The 16561-nt window shown below is 39.2% G+C and overlaps 1 protein-coding gene across 4 annotated transcripts in view; it reads right to left on the bottom strand.

Annotated features, from left to right (window-relative positions):
* Window positions 1-16212, bottom strand: part of LOC143032902 (uncharacterized) — a 46033-nt gene extending 29821 nt beyond the window's left edge. The window contains exons 1-2 of one of the 4 annotated variants that reach the window (XM_076198137.1): window positions 15797-16212; window positions 11365-11526 (exon numbers count right to left, since the gene is read on the bottom strand). In XM_076198137.1, coding sequence (XP_076054252.1) covers window positions 11368-11526; window positions 15797-15895 — 258 coding nt within the window. In that variant the 5' untranslated portion in view covers window positions 15896-16212 and the 3' untranslated portion in view covers window positions 11365-11367. The remainder of the gene's footprint in view (window positions 1-11364; window positions 11527-15796) is intronic. The other 3 variants (XM_076198136.1, XM_076198135.1, XM_076198138.1) reach the window with 3 other exon arrangements.
* Between the last annotated feature and the right edge of the window lie 349 nt (window positions 16213-16561).

The raw sequence follows: 16561 nt of genomic DNA on the forward strand, positions 1-16561 counted from the left end.
AATTAACCCCATATACACTTTGAGACAGCACACTTAAAAACTGGATACTTATCCCCACAAACAATAACACTACCCCTAATCTTAAGGGGATAGTGAAACAAAATTTTCTGCTCCATCATGTATTTTCCTTTCTCATCACCCCAGCAGAGCCAACTCCTTCCCTTCCTCACCCACTTATCCTTCCTGACATCCTCCTCACCACACTTGCCCCTCTCTTTTTACTTAGTTCCGCTTAGTGGTCACATGTCCACCTTCCTTCTCACAAACATGCTGCCAATTTCTTCCATTTACTGTACTCTTATCTGTACAACATCCACTCGCATTTAAGGACTCAATTACTGGGGTTCTGGTTGAAGTTCTCCCAGACCCTTTTATGCCTTGGCTTTATGTAGAAGGAAAATACACAGTGGAGGATGTATGGTCACCATGTTCTGTGCCACTTACATACATACATATACCAAGGCTTTTTCCCCCTTCCAAGGGAGGTAGCCAAAAAGGGAAAGGCATAAAAACACTCCCACCCATTTCATCCCTAAATACACTCCACACCCCTCCCGCCCTTCCTCTCATCTGAGCACCTCCTGGATGATGGGTCATCCCTGCACCCTGCCCACCGCCCTGGGTCAGAAGCAGTGTCGCAAGACACAGTACATCCACAGCAAGGCCGCTTCATTTAATCGGCGACCCCCCCTCTCCGTCCCCCTTTGCATATAAGGCGAGGACGGGGAGAAATCCCTTCAGGCTGCATCAAAATTTACTCACACATACTACCCCCCGCCCATTCCTCCTCATGCAGTCACAACATCATCCATATACAACCATTCTCCACTCACCTCTGTCTTCCGTCCTCTCCCTTCCTTCCTCAACAGACATTCCCCTCTTCCCCAAAGCCCCCTTCACCCCATCCATCCACCTCATCCTAGGACGTCCCCTCATGTTCACTCCCTCCACATCTGCCTTCCATACCTCTTTTACTAGTCTTTCTTCACTCATTCTTTCCATGTGTCCAAACCATCCTAATATTCTTTCATCAACCCTATCTCCCAAATCCTTTTTCACCCCTGTTCTCCTCCTCACCTCCTCATTTCTCACTCTATCCAGCCTAGTAACCCCCACCATACTTCTCAGACACCTCATCTCAAACACATTCAAACTCCTTCTCTCTTCTTCTCTTATGTTCCACGTTTCTGCCCCATACAGTGCTGTTGGCACAATCACTCCTTCATACAGTCTCCTCTTCGCATCCATTCCCAAATGTCTATTCCTCATTACACTCTTTAAACCACCAAGGCAGTTACTCGCTTCTCTCAATCTACATTCTACCTCCACCTTCACTCCACCTTTTCCTGCTACACTTGCACCCAAGTATCTAAAACTATCCACTTCCTCCAGTCGCTCTCCCTTAATGTTCACTTCCAGTCTACTGCCACTTTCACCCCTTGTACATCTCATCACCTTACTTTTACCCACATTTATCTTTAGCTTTCTTCTATCACATACTCTCCCAAACTCTGCCACCAGCTTCCTCAATCCCTCCTCTGACCCTGCCACAAGCGCAGTGTCGTCCGCAAACAACAGCTGGCTCACCTCCCACTTTTCTCCATTTTCTTTAACCATCTCCAATCCCTGACTCACTACCCTAGCATTCACCTCTCGCACCACCCCATCCATGTATAAGTTGAACAGCCAGGGCGACATAACGCATCCTTGACGAAGTCCCACCTTTACTTCAAACCACTCACTCTCTCCATTTCCAATCCTAACACATGCTCTACTACTCTCATAAAAACTCTTAACAGCTCCCAAAAGCTTTCCTCCTATCCCATAAATCTGCATAACCTCCCACAGTGCCTTTCTGTCTACCCTATCATAAGCCTTTTCCAGATCCATAAAAGCCCAAAAAACATCCTTCCCCTTTCCTATAGCTTTCTCACATATCTGTCTTACCACAAAGATCTGATCTACACAACCTCTACCCTCTGTGCCATTTAATAGTCTTTTATGGCATGCAAGAGAATATAGTGGCAGAATTCTTTCCCCCCCTACCATAGGGGAATCAGGAAGAGGTAGTCATAGAATTTGTAAAGGATAGAGCAAAGAGAAGGGCATAAAAGAGGGTTAGCAGCTGTACAAAAGTATTATCATTTCATTTTGGGTAGAGATTTGAAAATCTAACATGACAAATTATGTACGATTGCCTCCAAACCATCCTGAAAGTATTGGCTATTACTATGCAGTCAGTACTGTAGTACTGGGAATTGATACTCCCAGTATGGTGCAATATTAATTATATTAATGATGGTACTCGGTGTCCATTAAGTCAAAATAAATAGTGTGGAGTTGCCATTTTTTTTCTTTATTCCAAAACAAATATAAATTCAAAAGCTTATGATATACTTTTCAAAAGAATTATCATTATATAGAATATGTATATATAGAGAAAAGTGAGAGGTGAGCCAGTTGTTATTTGCTGACGACACTGCGCTTGTAGCAGGATCAGAGAAGGGATTGAGGAAGTTAGTGACAGACTTTGAGAAGGTGTGTGAAAGAAGGAAGCTGAAGATAAATGTGGGCAAAAGTAAGGTGATGAGATGTACAAGGGGAGAGAGTGACAGCAGGCTGGAAGTGAGCATTAAGGGTGAAAGACTGGAGGAAGTGGATGGTTTTGGATACTTGTGTGTGGATGTGGCAGGAAAGGGAGGAGTGTGGGTGGAGGTGGAATGTAGATTGAGAAAAGCAAGTAAATGCCATGGTGGATTAAAAAGTGTAATGAGAAATAGACATCTGGGAATGGATGCTAAGAGGAGGTTATATGAAGGAGTGATTGTGCTAACAGCACTGTACGGGGCAGAAACATGGAACATGAGAGGAGTTTAAATGTGTTTGAGATGAGGTGTCTGAGAAGTATGATATGGGTTACTAAGCTAGATAGTGAGAAATGAGGAGGAGAACAGGGGTGGAAAGGGAGCTGGGAGACAGGGTTAATGAAAGGGTATTAAAATGGTTTGGACTCGTGGAAAGAATGAGTAAAGAAAGATTAGTAAAAGAAGTGTGGAAGGAGTGAATATGAGGGGCATCCTAGGATGAGATGGATGGATGGGGTAGGTTAGTGTGATAAATGTTGGGGTGAGAGTGGGAGGGGTTGGGCAATCTATTCTAGATTAAAATAAAAAATAGATATGTTTGAGTACATTCCAATTATACAGACCTCATGTAATTGTACTCGGGACTAGGAATGCCCAACTGTAAAGAAAATGTAGGAAAGTAGAACATTCATGTTTCTGATGTAATGAGTTGGAAGCAAGTCTTCAAGGAGAGAGGCTAGAGGAAGTGAATAGTTTTAAATATTTAGGGTTATATGTAGTTGGGAATAGAGGGAGGCTGGAGGTAAACTGTAGTGAAGGAAGCTAGTAAATGTTTTGAGGAGAATGAAAAGAGTCCTTAAAAAGTATCTGGGGATGGATGTAAAGAGAAGACTACAGGGTCTAACAGATAAATCCGTACAACTTCTTATCACATGTTTTAAGATTAATATCTCGGGTTATAATAAACAGAGTTATGAAAGTTTCAGTATATTTAGAAAAGGCAACAAGAACAATGATTTCATTCAATGTAACCACCTTCAGCTGTTATGACGCTTTCAACGCGTTTACGAAACTTGGATACAGCGTTGATGATCTCAGACTTTGATAATGAACCCACAGCCTTCTTGATGTCTGTCTTCAGGGTTGTTATACTTCTGTGTGGCTTGTCACATGCCTTGGCCTCAATTCGCGCCCAAAAATAATAATCTAAAGGGTTTAGGTCTGGCGAATTTGAGGGCCACAACTCTTTGTTCCAGAACTGCACATTTGACCCTTCGAGAAGGTTGGTGGTCCTCTTCGCTGTGTGGGCTGGAGCCGAGTCTTGTTGGAAGACAAACTGGTTGCCACTAGCCTTATCTTTCATCCAGGGTATTATTTTCTCTTCTAGAACTTTGCAATAGACAACGGCATTGACTTTCTCCTTGTTGAAGAAGTGCTCTGTGTGGTGTCAACTGAGGGGACCCTCTGTTGACACCACACAGAGCACCATGACACTTGCTGGTTTCTTCGTCGTTGTCTTGTGTTGAACCTCTGAGGATGAGGAGGCTATCCAGCGATCATTCCGCTTATTGAAAGTCGCATCAACCGTGAAAATCTTCTCGTCGGAAAAAACTTGATGACTGAGCCATTCGACTTCATCCAGTTCAACAGCTTTTGGCACCTGGTCAAGCGGATTTCTTTCATTTTTCGTGTCAAAAGATGTCTTTTTCCTTGTGAGAATGAGGTTAATCCCAATTTCTTTAATGCTCTGTGAATTGTCATTGTGCTGACACCTCTCTTCTTTGCCAATGTCGATAATGGTAAGGCTGGATTTGCATTGACACTTCTCTTGAGACCAGCTAAAAAGCGAGGTGTTAGAATTCTGCCCCTTCTGGGCTTGTGAGCAGCTCGTTGGTCTTCGCCGGTCTCATCAAAACGTTTACAAACATCGTAAACAGTTTGTCTGGAGTATTTTAGCATCCTTATTATGGCACTAGGAGTGTGACCCGCGCGACGAAGTTCGCATATGGCTGAACGTTTGGCTTGTTCCATTGCTTAATGTTTATTGCACCGGTGCTAGTATACAACTGGCTAAATTATTAGACAAATGGAAGTATCTGGAAACAATCAGAATTGCCATATGTTACTTTTTAAGTGCTTAAAACCTCTTCAAAGTTTGTACGGATTTATCTGTTAGACCCTGTATATAAAGGTGTTTTTGTGCCTGATGTATGGGGCATAGACTTGGAATGTATGAGAGGCAGAAAGGAGAAATCTCAATGTGTGTGAGAAGTATGGTGGGGGGATGTTAGGATGGATAGAGTGAGGAAGAGGCTGGGGATGGAAGGGGAACTGGCAGATAGAGTTCACAAAAGAATTCTGGGATTGTTTGGGCACATGGAAAGAAAAAAGATTAGCAAAAATAAGTGCAAAAGATGGGTGGATGGAGTGAAACTGAAGGGAAGACCAAGAATGAGATGGATGGGGTGAAGGGGACTTTGGGTAAAAGGGGAATTCCTCTTGAACAGGGGAGGGAGAAGGCACGACATAGGTGTGTGTGGAAAGCAGCTGTAAATGGATGATAGGTTGATGGATGCAGTGTGAAGGGATTTCTTCTTGTCTTCTCTATTTATACATGAGATGAGGAAAGAGGGTTGCCATGTAAATGAAACAGTGAGGGTAAACCAGCTTAGGCTGTCAAGTCCTACTATGAATGTGCTGTATCTTGCATTGCCTCTGACCTGGGCAGTGGGCAGGGCTGGCCCTACACCCACAAGGAGCTAAGATGAAAGGGAAACAAATGTGTGTAGGGTTAGGTTTTTCCACCTGCTATGAATCCTGTTTCAAGGTCTTGCATCTCTTTTCATCTTGCCTCCTGTCTAAGAGGAAAGCAAGATAATGGAACAGAATCCAGGAGCAGGCTGAAGGAAAGCCAATTGCTGTCTTACTGCCTCCTCATAGGGCCCTTGTCTCGACTCCAATCCGTTTTTCCAACTAAAAAAATAAATAAAATAAATAAATAAAATCTTCTGTGGTAGCAGGTGATGATAGGGGCAAGAGCTGGTGATCAAGAAACCCTTAGTCATGACCCCACACAGCAAATGGTGTAGTCCCAATGGTTGTCCTATGGTGGGACTAAGAAACAACACAGCTTGGCAGCAACCTACATAGCTGACCAGTTCTATTCAGGATATCTGCTCACCCCACACAAAGAAGGGGCTAAAAAAATAGTACCCTAAACAAAGCCTCCCAAAACCTAACCTGGCATGGGAGCTGTCCTGAGCAAAGTCAGCCAAATGCAACATGAATAATCAATAACCAAACTTCCTAGAACCATGGTCCCTCAATTGCATTCCTCATAACACCTCACTATGAGCAAAACCCCCTCAAAATAAGTACAGGTCTATCAATGGTAAATTGAAACATGGAAGGAACTGCCAAGCTAATTGGTGGAGGCTCCAGTTTGGACAGAAATAAATGAAAGTTTCTAATCTGCCACAAAGAAGAGCTTAGAAGAAGGCAAGGTGAGCAAAAATTTGGGGTTATAAGATGAATATAGAAATTAGGAAAGTACTCAGTCTTTTAGGATCACTGGATGTGAGAAAAGCTTTGTGGCTTGACAGGATCTCAAACCAGATACTTAAAGGATGTAGGGAACAACTTGCAGACAAGATTCAGCCTTTTTGCAAGTTCATTAAGAGAAGGAATAGTGCTGCATAATTGGAAAAGGCTAATGTGGTACCAATTCACAAAAGTAAAGAGGCACCATTAAGCTATTGGCTAGTATCATTGCGAGAGGTGAATGCAAGGATAATGGGTCAGGGGTTGGAGATGGTTAAAGAAAAATAGAGAAAAGTGGGAAATAAGCCAGTTGCTGTTTGCTGACGACACTGCACTTGTAGCAGGATCAAAGGAGGGATTGAGGAATTTAGTGACATTTTGAGAAGGTGTGTGAAAGAAGCTGAAGATAAATGTGGGCAAAAGTAAGGGGATGAGATGTATAAGGGGGGAGAGTGACAGCAGGCTGTAAGTGAGCATTAAGGGAGAGAGACTGGAGAAAGTAGATAGTTTTAGATACTTGGGTGTGAATGTGGCAGGAAAGGGAGTGGAGGTGGAGGTAGAATGTAGATTGTGAGAAGCGAGTAAATGCCTTGGTGGATTAAAAAGTGTAATGAGAAATAGACATCTGGGAATGGATGCTAAGAGGAGGTTATATGATGGAGTGATTGTGCTGACAGTACTGTACGGGGCAGAAACATGGAACATAAGAGAGGAAGAAAGGAGTTTGTGTGTATTTGAGAGGAAATGTCTGAGAAGTATGATAGGGGTTACTAGGCTGGATAGAGTGAGAAATGAGGAGAACAGGGGTGGAAAGGGAGCTGGGAGATAGGGTTGATGAAAGAGTATTAGGATGGTTTGGGCACATGGAAAGAATGAGTGAAGATTAGTAAAAGAAGTGTGGAAGGAGTGAATATGAGGGGGCGTCCTAGTATGAGATGGATGGATGGGGCAAAAGGGGCATTACAAAAGAGAGGAATATCTGTTGAGGAAGGATGGGAGAGGACAAGATAGGGGGAATGGAGAAGGGTTGTGTATGGATGATGCTGTGATGCATGAGGGTGAGTGGGTGGGGGATGGGGGGTGAGGAAATAGATTTAATTTGGAAGTGGGGAGAAACAACTTTGCCAACCATGTAGCTAATGAATGGAATAAACTTCCTGCACAGGCAGTGCGACGTAGTTCAGTTCAAAGCTTTAAGATTCATTTAGATAAATATCTAAGCAAGATGCAGTAATGGCTGTCATTTATTTTATTGTTGTTTATTAGTTTGTTATTAATTGCCTGTTTATTTGCTTGATTTTCATTTATTACTATTTATGTCTATTAATATTTACTATTTATCTGCTTATTATTAACTATACCTATGCCTTTATTTTTATCTATTATTATTTACATTATTTTAATTTTTATTTTATCTTTTTATCATTATTATATATTTTTCACATCCAACCTAGTTATGGACTAAAAGGTCTCCTGTCGACATGCTCCACCTTTGTAAATTTGATATTATAGCTATTACTGAATCCTGGATCAATATGGCTGATAGACATTTCCTTCCAGAAATCAAGATAGGAGGATATAAGCTTTTTCACAAGGACAGGGTTGGCAAGAGTGGGGGAGGAGTTGCACTTTTAGTTAAAAATACAATTAACTGTATCATCAACAATTCAATAAAGGAATAGGATAGCACAATCTATTTGGGTGGAGATTATAGGCAAAAATAAGAAACTTATTGGTGTCCTATATAGACCTCTTAACCTCAGCATTGAGCAGGCTGATCCCCTGAGTCATTAAATTCACAGGGCCTCCCAGTGCAAAAAATGTTGTGATCATGGGAGATTTTAATTATAGAAACATTGACTGGGAAATTTTAGTAGATCAGGAAGTGCAAAATTTCTTAGATGTGTTGCAGGATAATTTCCTAAAACAAATAATTACTGATCCTACACGGTTAGAGAATACTCTTTTAACTAATAATGAACACCTAATAATAAACGTATAAGTGGGAGATATCCTAGGCTCTATTGATCATCCAGAAATAAGATTTAATATTATTTTGGAAGAATTAAGTAATATGAATAATATTGTAGTACTGGACTTCAGGAGAGTCAATTTGGATGAAATGCGAAGGTATTTAAGACATTTGGTCACTTATGAGACTGGCCCAGGGGGCTTTGATGGGCTAAGATGGTCAGTCTAGACGTCATTAGCGTGGTCAGGAGTTGGGTCACAGAGGGTAATATGCATACCTTGGGTCACGTCACTTACAAGCACGAGGTAAACAGCCCAGTCAGTGATTTGGATGAAATGTACAGTAACCTAACAGCTTTAATTCTAAATCCACAAAATATATTTATTCCCCTCAAGTTAATATGGAAGAAGAGTAATATTCCCAAATGGATGAGACAGGCTGAAATATGAGATTGGAATAAAAAGAGAACTTTACACAAGAATAAAAAATGGGGAAACACACCTTAGATCCAAATATAATATGGCTACACTGGTTAAAAAAGAATATGCACACAGCAAAACATAACTATGAAATTAAGGTTGTCAGACAAGCGAAATCCAAATCAAAGGGCTTCTTTCATCTCTACTGGAAGGGAAAAAAAAAAAAAAAAAAAAAAAAAAAAGTCCAATAAAAAATTATGAAAATGTCACAATGAAACTGGAGGAATAAATGAGTAGGCATTTAACATATATTTTCTCTTGGCATTAACTAATGAGAGGTTAGATAAGGTATCTGACTGCGATCCAATTTTCAGTGGGGATGAAGAAAGTAGACTATCAAATACACTCCCTCTACGAACTAGTTATGTTCTTGAAAAACCGTTCGTATATCAAATATACTTAAATCGAGCACTTTTTTCCCATAACGCATATTATGCGAGATAGGTTCTTACAAACAAATTTCTTTCTTAATAGTCACTATAGTTGTAGCAGCCAAGCCAAACAAATTTGTGATGTCCTTCACTCTCATTCCTTTGTCACTTTTCTTTAGCACAGACAACTTAGTATCTAAAGATATTGCTTTCCTAGCCCTCTTAGTCACCATCCTTAATAGGGCTTCCTGGACGCTTAGGAGGCATAATGTCACTTGAAATAATGCTAATAATCCATGATTAACCAAGACCGAGTGAGTAGACCAAGCAGTACACAGCGTTGTTTTGAAAACAATAACAAACGTATGTATCTATTTTCACTTTTATTTTTTTTACCTGGACATATGGCATTCATAAGGCATTAGATAACAATGATAGTTATGATATTATTTACCATGACTTAAGCAAAACATTATTAGACAAGGTGCCCCACCAGAAACTACTAAAAATCAAAGCCCATGGCATAGGAGGAAAAGTGTTATAATTGATTAGAGCTTGGATCAGTGACAGAAAACAGTGGGTCACCATAAATGGTGTAAAAATTCCAATGGGGGAGTGTTTCTAGTGTTCACCAGGGCTTGGTTTTGGGTCACTTTTTGTTCATTATGTACATAAATGACTTGGACAATGGGATTAATAGTGATGTTAGTAAGTTTGCAGATGACACTAAAATAGGATGCATAATTAGGTCAGATGACGCCGAGATTCTGCAGGATGATGTTAACAAACTGTTCACATGGTTGGTGAAATGGCATTTGGACTTCAATATCTCAAAGTACAGCATGTTAAATATAGGGCTGCACAACCCCGAAAACAGATATAGCTTAGATAACACGTTTTTAGAGAAAACTGAGTGCGAGATAGACTGGGAGTTCTTGTGAGTCCTGACCTTAAATCCAGTTGATAAGTTGGAAGAATTAAAGGAGAATCAAAACCTAACCAAAGAAATAATAGAATTAAAAAGATAGTTAAGAGAAGTAAAGGAAGAGAATGAGGAATTAAAGAGGAGTAATAAAGAGAATAAAGAGGTAAGTGGTTGGAAGAAAGTGCAAGAGAACAATAAAATTGAATTTAGAGGTATAATGAAACAGCAGATGAAAGAACAAACTGAAAACACAGTTATTAAAGTGATGAGGGAGAAGGAGAATATAGTAAGAGACTTAGCAGATAAAAAGAAATGTATAATTATATTAGGGATGGAAGAGAAGTATAATCTAAATAGGACTACAAGAATAAAGGAGGAAAAGGAAAAAGTAAATAATATATTAGTAGTTCAAGAAGATGAACCAGAAATAGGGAAACAAATAGAAGAAATGTATAGGCTCGGGAAATACAATACAGATAAGACCAGACCAATTAAGGTTAAATTCAGGTCACAAACAACAGCAGAGAATATCTTAGCAAAAACAGGGAAACTAGCAGACAGTGAACAATATAAAAAGATGGATAAAAAGAGAAATGAATGAAGAGGAAAGAGAGGATGAGAAAGCAAAAAGACTAGAAGCTAAAGAAAACATGAGAAAAGAACAGAGACAGAAAAAGAGAAATTCTATTGGAGAGTAGTGAATATGAAAGTGAAGAAATGGTTCATAGTAGAGGAAAAGAGAAGGGAAACGGAAAACACAATGGAAGTAACAGAAAATTAAAAGTGTCTTACACAAATATAGATGGCTTAATAACAGGCTTGCACAAACTGAATGATTATCTGAAGGAAAAAGAACAGGATATAATGGGAATTGCAGAGACAAAATTGAAAGGTCCACTACCATCCAACAGTGTAGGACATGGTGCATATAATTATTGGATTAGAAACAGAGAAGTAAAACAAGGGGGTGGAATTATGTTCCTAACTAAGGATATAAATGTGAGGAATGTCACATATGGAAAGAATAGAGATGATTATGATGGAAGTGGAGGACAGGGATGGGAAGAGCAGGAAGTTTGTAGTAAATTATGTGCCTCATAAAACGCCTTCGTGAAGAAAGAGTACACAAAAGTATGTTAGAAGACACAAGGATAACACTAAATAAGATAATGGAAGATGGAGGAAGAATACTTATAATGGGTGACTTTAATTGTAAAGAAATCTGCTGGGAAGAGATGACAGTGAAGGGTGGAGACGACCTATGGGGAAATGTACTACTTGATATGATTATAGAACATACAATGATGCAATGGATTCAAGAGAATACTAGGTATAGAAATACGGAAGAACCATCGAGACTGGACCTAATAATCACATCTGAACCTGAAATAGTGGACAAGATTGAATATAAGACACCAATAAGTAAAAGTGACCACATATTGGTTGAACTAGAACTAAATGAGGAAAAATACATGAAAAAAATGAACCAAACCTGCTACAGCTGGCCCTTCCACATCTGCTCCCGACAGTGCAAATGACAAAGTGTTTGATGGTTTTCAGCCTCCTGCCTCACCCTCATCTTCGTCTGCCCACTCAGCAAAAGATGAGTAAGGCTGAGATCCTTACTGTCCCTTAGCCTCGGGAGGGACATCATCTGATAGAATACGTGGCGAGTGAAAGGTAAATAAAAACATTTTCTGTTTATTTCTTTTGTGCAGTACTTTACATTTTCTTATGTGACTATTTTCATGTATTTTCATGTCTGTAGGGGTGACTTTTGACGTGCTGGAACACATATCTTATAATTACATGTTATAATGGGTTTGGTATATGGTAATTTCAATTTGCGGTAAGCTTTTCAGGAACGCATATGTACCATATAACAAGGACTTACTGTACAACAATTAGGTAAATACAATTAGATAAATACACCTGAGAATCTTGGCATAATATATACTACATCCATATCATTCAAACAACACATCACAAATATAAAGACAAGATGCACACCTAAATTTAACCCACTTAACCCATACATTATCAGCATAGCTCAGATACATGCAGGCATTAGTCAATTTTTTATCTTTTATTTTTTTTTTCATTTGTTCTAAGATAACATAAAATGCAGGTAGAGCACAAAATGTGTACTCAAAGTTGAATATATCTGCATCCATGACCTCTATCAGTATGAGATCAGGGAGCCGTATAGGCCTATGGTAAGCGAGTTGACAGGGTAAGATAAATTTAGTGTATTCTTTCCTTCTCGTTCACATTTTCCATACATATTATAAAAGATATTGGCCATATCCATAATTTTTATGCATGTGCACACCATCTTACTAGATTTATATACCTCATGAATGGAAAAAAATTATGAAAGAAATAGTGTTAAAAATGCCAAATTTTTACCCAGAAGATGAAAACAATGTGTTGCCAGTTCTCCCCCAACAAAGGGTGTGTGGATGGCTCTAAAAATTTACCCATGACAGTAAAAACATGAAATGTAGAGCAGACATTTATAACTCATCAAAATTCTATATAACTGTGTTCTCAATGAATCCAACTACTGCATACAATTGTCATGTCTTGTGGTAATATATGAAAACCATGCCAAGGCAACTTTTTTAAGAAGCAGCTGCTATGGCAACTACTGCAGCATTAAATTTATGGCATTGGTGCTCAAGCTAGTTGAATGTTGCAGCATTAAATTAACACAATAGACACTATTATGATACAACATTCAGGCAAAATAAAGAAACTACCACTACATTATACAAACAATATATACACTCAGTGATGAATTATGCAAGCCCTGCATGGGCCCCTAACCTCAAAGTCCTGAAAGTCAAGGATCACCTTGACATGAGAGGCACACAAATGCTGCAGCCTTCACAAACACAGCCCATCCACTACATGTTCGCTATATATCTAAATGACATGGATGAAGACAATGAAAGTTACATGAACTGCTTTCCAGATGATGCAAAATTATTAAAGAGAATAAACTCCGAAATAGACTGTGACTTATTGCAGAGTGATCTGAACAAAGTCTCAGAGTGGAGCAAGAGATGGGAGGTAGAATTCAACATCAAGAAGTGCAGTATAATTGAATTTGGAAAAAGCAAGACAGGACAGTATAAAATTGGACAGGATGCAGGGATGACCCGTCATCCAGGAGGTGCCAAGATAAGAGGGAGGGAGGAGGGTGGGGGGAGTGGAATATACAGGATATGGAATGGGTGGGAGTGGTCTCTATGCCTTTTTCTTTTTGGCTACCCCCCATGTATAAAATTGATGGAAAAGAAGTAAATAAAGTAAATTCTGAAAGGGACTTAGGAGTAATCATCACCAAAGACATGTCACCAGATAAACATATAAATAAAATAGAGAAACATACAATTTGTTTAGATCAATAAAGGTGGCATTTAAATACCTGGATAAGAAAATATTACAAACACTGATAAGGCCAAAACTGGAATATGCAGTGTTGATATGGTCACCCAGTACAAAAAAGAATATAAGGAAATTACAAAGAATACAAAGAGCAAAGACAAAAATGGTCACTTTCAAACATGACATATGAACAAAGACTGGCCGAACTGGAATTGCCAACCCTGGTACAAAGAAGAGAATGAGGGGACCTACTAACCATCTACAGAATTATAAAAGGAAAAGAATGCCTTGATAGAGAGGACATATTAAAGTGGGACAGAGGAAAAACAAGAGGACATGCAATGAAACTCAAAAAAAAAACTACAGAAGAGACCTAAAAAAGAACAGCTTCCTACACAGTGATAGATATAGGGAACAATTTGGATGAGGAAATAGTGTGTGCAAACACAATACAGTGAGACCTTTCATTAACGGATGTTAATTATCTGTGTTTGCAGTGTTTTCACTGTGTTTTCGGTGTTTTGGAGTGGTTTTTGGGTGGCATAGTGATTGCACGCACTAAACAACAGCACCAAAAACACCGAAAACACCACAAACACAGCTAATTAACGTCCGTTAATGAGAGGTCTCACTGTACAAGAATTTAAGAACAAACTTGATCTTGCGAGATACAAAAATGGGTTACCACGAGCATAGCTCCCCTTCCTGTATAATAAAACTAGGTAAATAAATACATTACATGGCAAGAAACACCAAACAAGACACCAAATACTTATATGTATCACACACAGACAAGATTACCTGATTAAAGATGGGAAGGCTTTAAGAGGTCATGGGAGCAAATTAAGAGAAACCAAATGTCTAAAGGATGTGAAGAAATACAGTTTTCCATATAGATGCATAAATACATGGAATAGCTTAGAAGGTGATATAACCCAAGCTCAAACAATACATGAGTTCTAATGTAAATATAATTGGAAATCAAGGATATAAAGCTGGAATAGTACATGAATTTAAGTCTAGGTGTGACAGAAAATTAGAGAAAAGGAGATGGGACCCAATGAGCATTGCTCCTTTCCTGTATACTACAGTTAGGTACAATTAGGTAAATATATACTTTTTTTTTCCTCCACAATCACCAGGCACCTGCCACCATATGCACATTCATAATAATAGTGCCCACTGCTCCATCAACAAACTGAAGGACAAGACATTGCTGCATGCCAGATCCCCTGACATCCCTCTGAACCCCCCCCCCCCAGGAAAAAAATCACCTGGCCAGACTGCAGTGTGGCCACCATCCAGCTCTTCAGTTACCAGAAGAGGCTGGATGACCACATCAAAGACAACTGTCCATGATGTAACAATTCACCCCATACTATACACCACATTATGAAAGACTGCTTTGTACACAATCATGCATGCCAACAACACAATACATACTCTATAAGTAATTTGTGGGAAAACCCCATTCCAGCTATGGTGTTCCTAAGGGAGACAGAACTGCATGGCCCGACAGTCTAGGGAATGACATCAACAACATTTTGAAAGAGTACAAATATGCCTAAACACAGGATATTCCCCCCTATTGCATGGCCACCTCATAACAGTAAAACAGCCCTCCCACCTGCCACTATAAAACTACTCTCAAAATATCACACATGCTAATAGTTTTTTATATAAATAATACTCCACAGTAACCACCTACTCTATCATCTTCCCCTTATGTATTGAATTGTAAATTCACTGAAGCGACAGTTTCCAATGGTTGCACCTCTTCCACTGTGTCCTGCATTGTAAACCTGTTTTATCTGCTTGTAGTTAACTATAAATAAAGTAGTGCAGAATAATGTGATATTCCCATTATGTACTTCTTGTCCCCATGAACTGCAGTTTAATACTATATTCCTTTGTACTTCTCCCTAACCCCATGAATGTAAAATGGAAGTACTGTGTTCCCCAATAAAAGCAGTTACAGAGGTTTCATGTGCAATTCCAAGTGAAAGTGTTGGGTTCTTGTGAAGTGGATCTTTTAAATTAATTTTATATATATGAATATTTATGTTGAAATTAAAAGTTGGTATTGATATTCTATATAAACCTGTTGACTATTTTTATATCTAAGGAATAAACTGAGTGGGACAGAAGCATTTGTGTTTTAATAAAAGTCAATATACATCTTAAAATGTTCATTATTCTTTTAACCTAACAGTAAGGTATTTGTTTAGAAGTGTGAAGTTATTTACAAATACTCCCTTTTTGTCTTCAATCATGACACAATACCCCTTGAAATTAAGAGATATGACAAGTACCTGTAAGTTTGGGTTCTACTGAGCAGCTACCTGTTTTAATCCATCAACACCACCTTCGTATGGAGGTGCTAATCAAGGTAAGAATGACACTGAAGTCTCCATCCTGAGCCCAGTCTCTGTTAATTCTAACTGTATTCTCCTAACCTTTTCACATCAGGAGTGCTGACAACCAGCTAGGGATGCCTGTAACTAGATCACTTGCAGGCAGGGAACACTCACTGCAGCAAATTCCGTAGGGCCATGACGGTTTTTAAACCTGCCATATGGATATGGTGTAATGAAGGTGATGAGCAGCAAGTCTTCTTCAGCCACCTCCATCTGTCAGTAACTGCACAGTTTGTCAATCATCGTGTAGAAACGTGTCTTCAGGTCTACACTCCATAGACCAGAGAAGCGTGGGCGAGGCATGTGCACGCAGGGATGCCCGAGTGCCTGGGAGTTAAACTTGGACAAGACGTAGCTACGTTAAGTCAAAGCTGTGCGCATGTAGGGTATGTTTTACAACTAGCGCATACAAAGAATAAATGTGCGCACACAAGGTTATCAATTTATACTAAAATCCATTCAATTAAGAAGTTCCACCCAAACATCAACTTGTAAATTCTCTAAAAATATGGTAACTTGGCAACCGTCAAACCAATAATTGTCGGGAATAAATCCCGACAGCGGCATTTTTTGAGTAAATAAGCTATTATTACAAATTAATATAGACATCTGTGGTTACGAACTCAGTTAACTTAGTGAATTTATAGCAGTAGAATTAGGATTACGATTGAAATACAGCAATTAAGCATACCGGGTATAAAATATAAAGCTGTATGAAATCCGAATTTTAGAATGCTTAGTATATGAAAGCATGCATAACAAATTATACAATCTTACCTTTTTTCCAATTAGATAGAGTGGCCTATCATTTTCGTTTATAGATACGAAAACTTTATATAAATCATTATGTAAAGGACTCGACACGTAGTACACCAAGAA

This window comes from Oratosquilla oratoria, chromosome 14, assembly GCF_046742065.1.
Source record: "Oratosquilla oratoria isolate Oo_2021 chromosome 14, ASM4674206v1, whole genome shotgun sequence".
Classification (NCBI taxonomy): Eukaryota; Metazoa; Arthropoda; class Malacostraca; order Stomatopoda; family Squillidae; genus Oratosquilla; species Oratosquilla oratoria.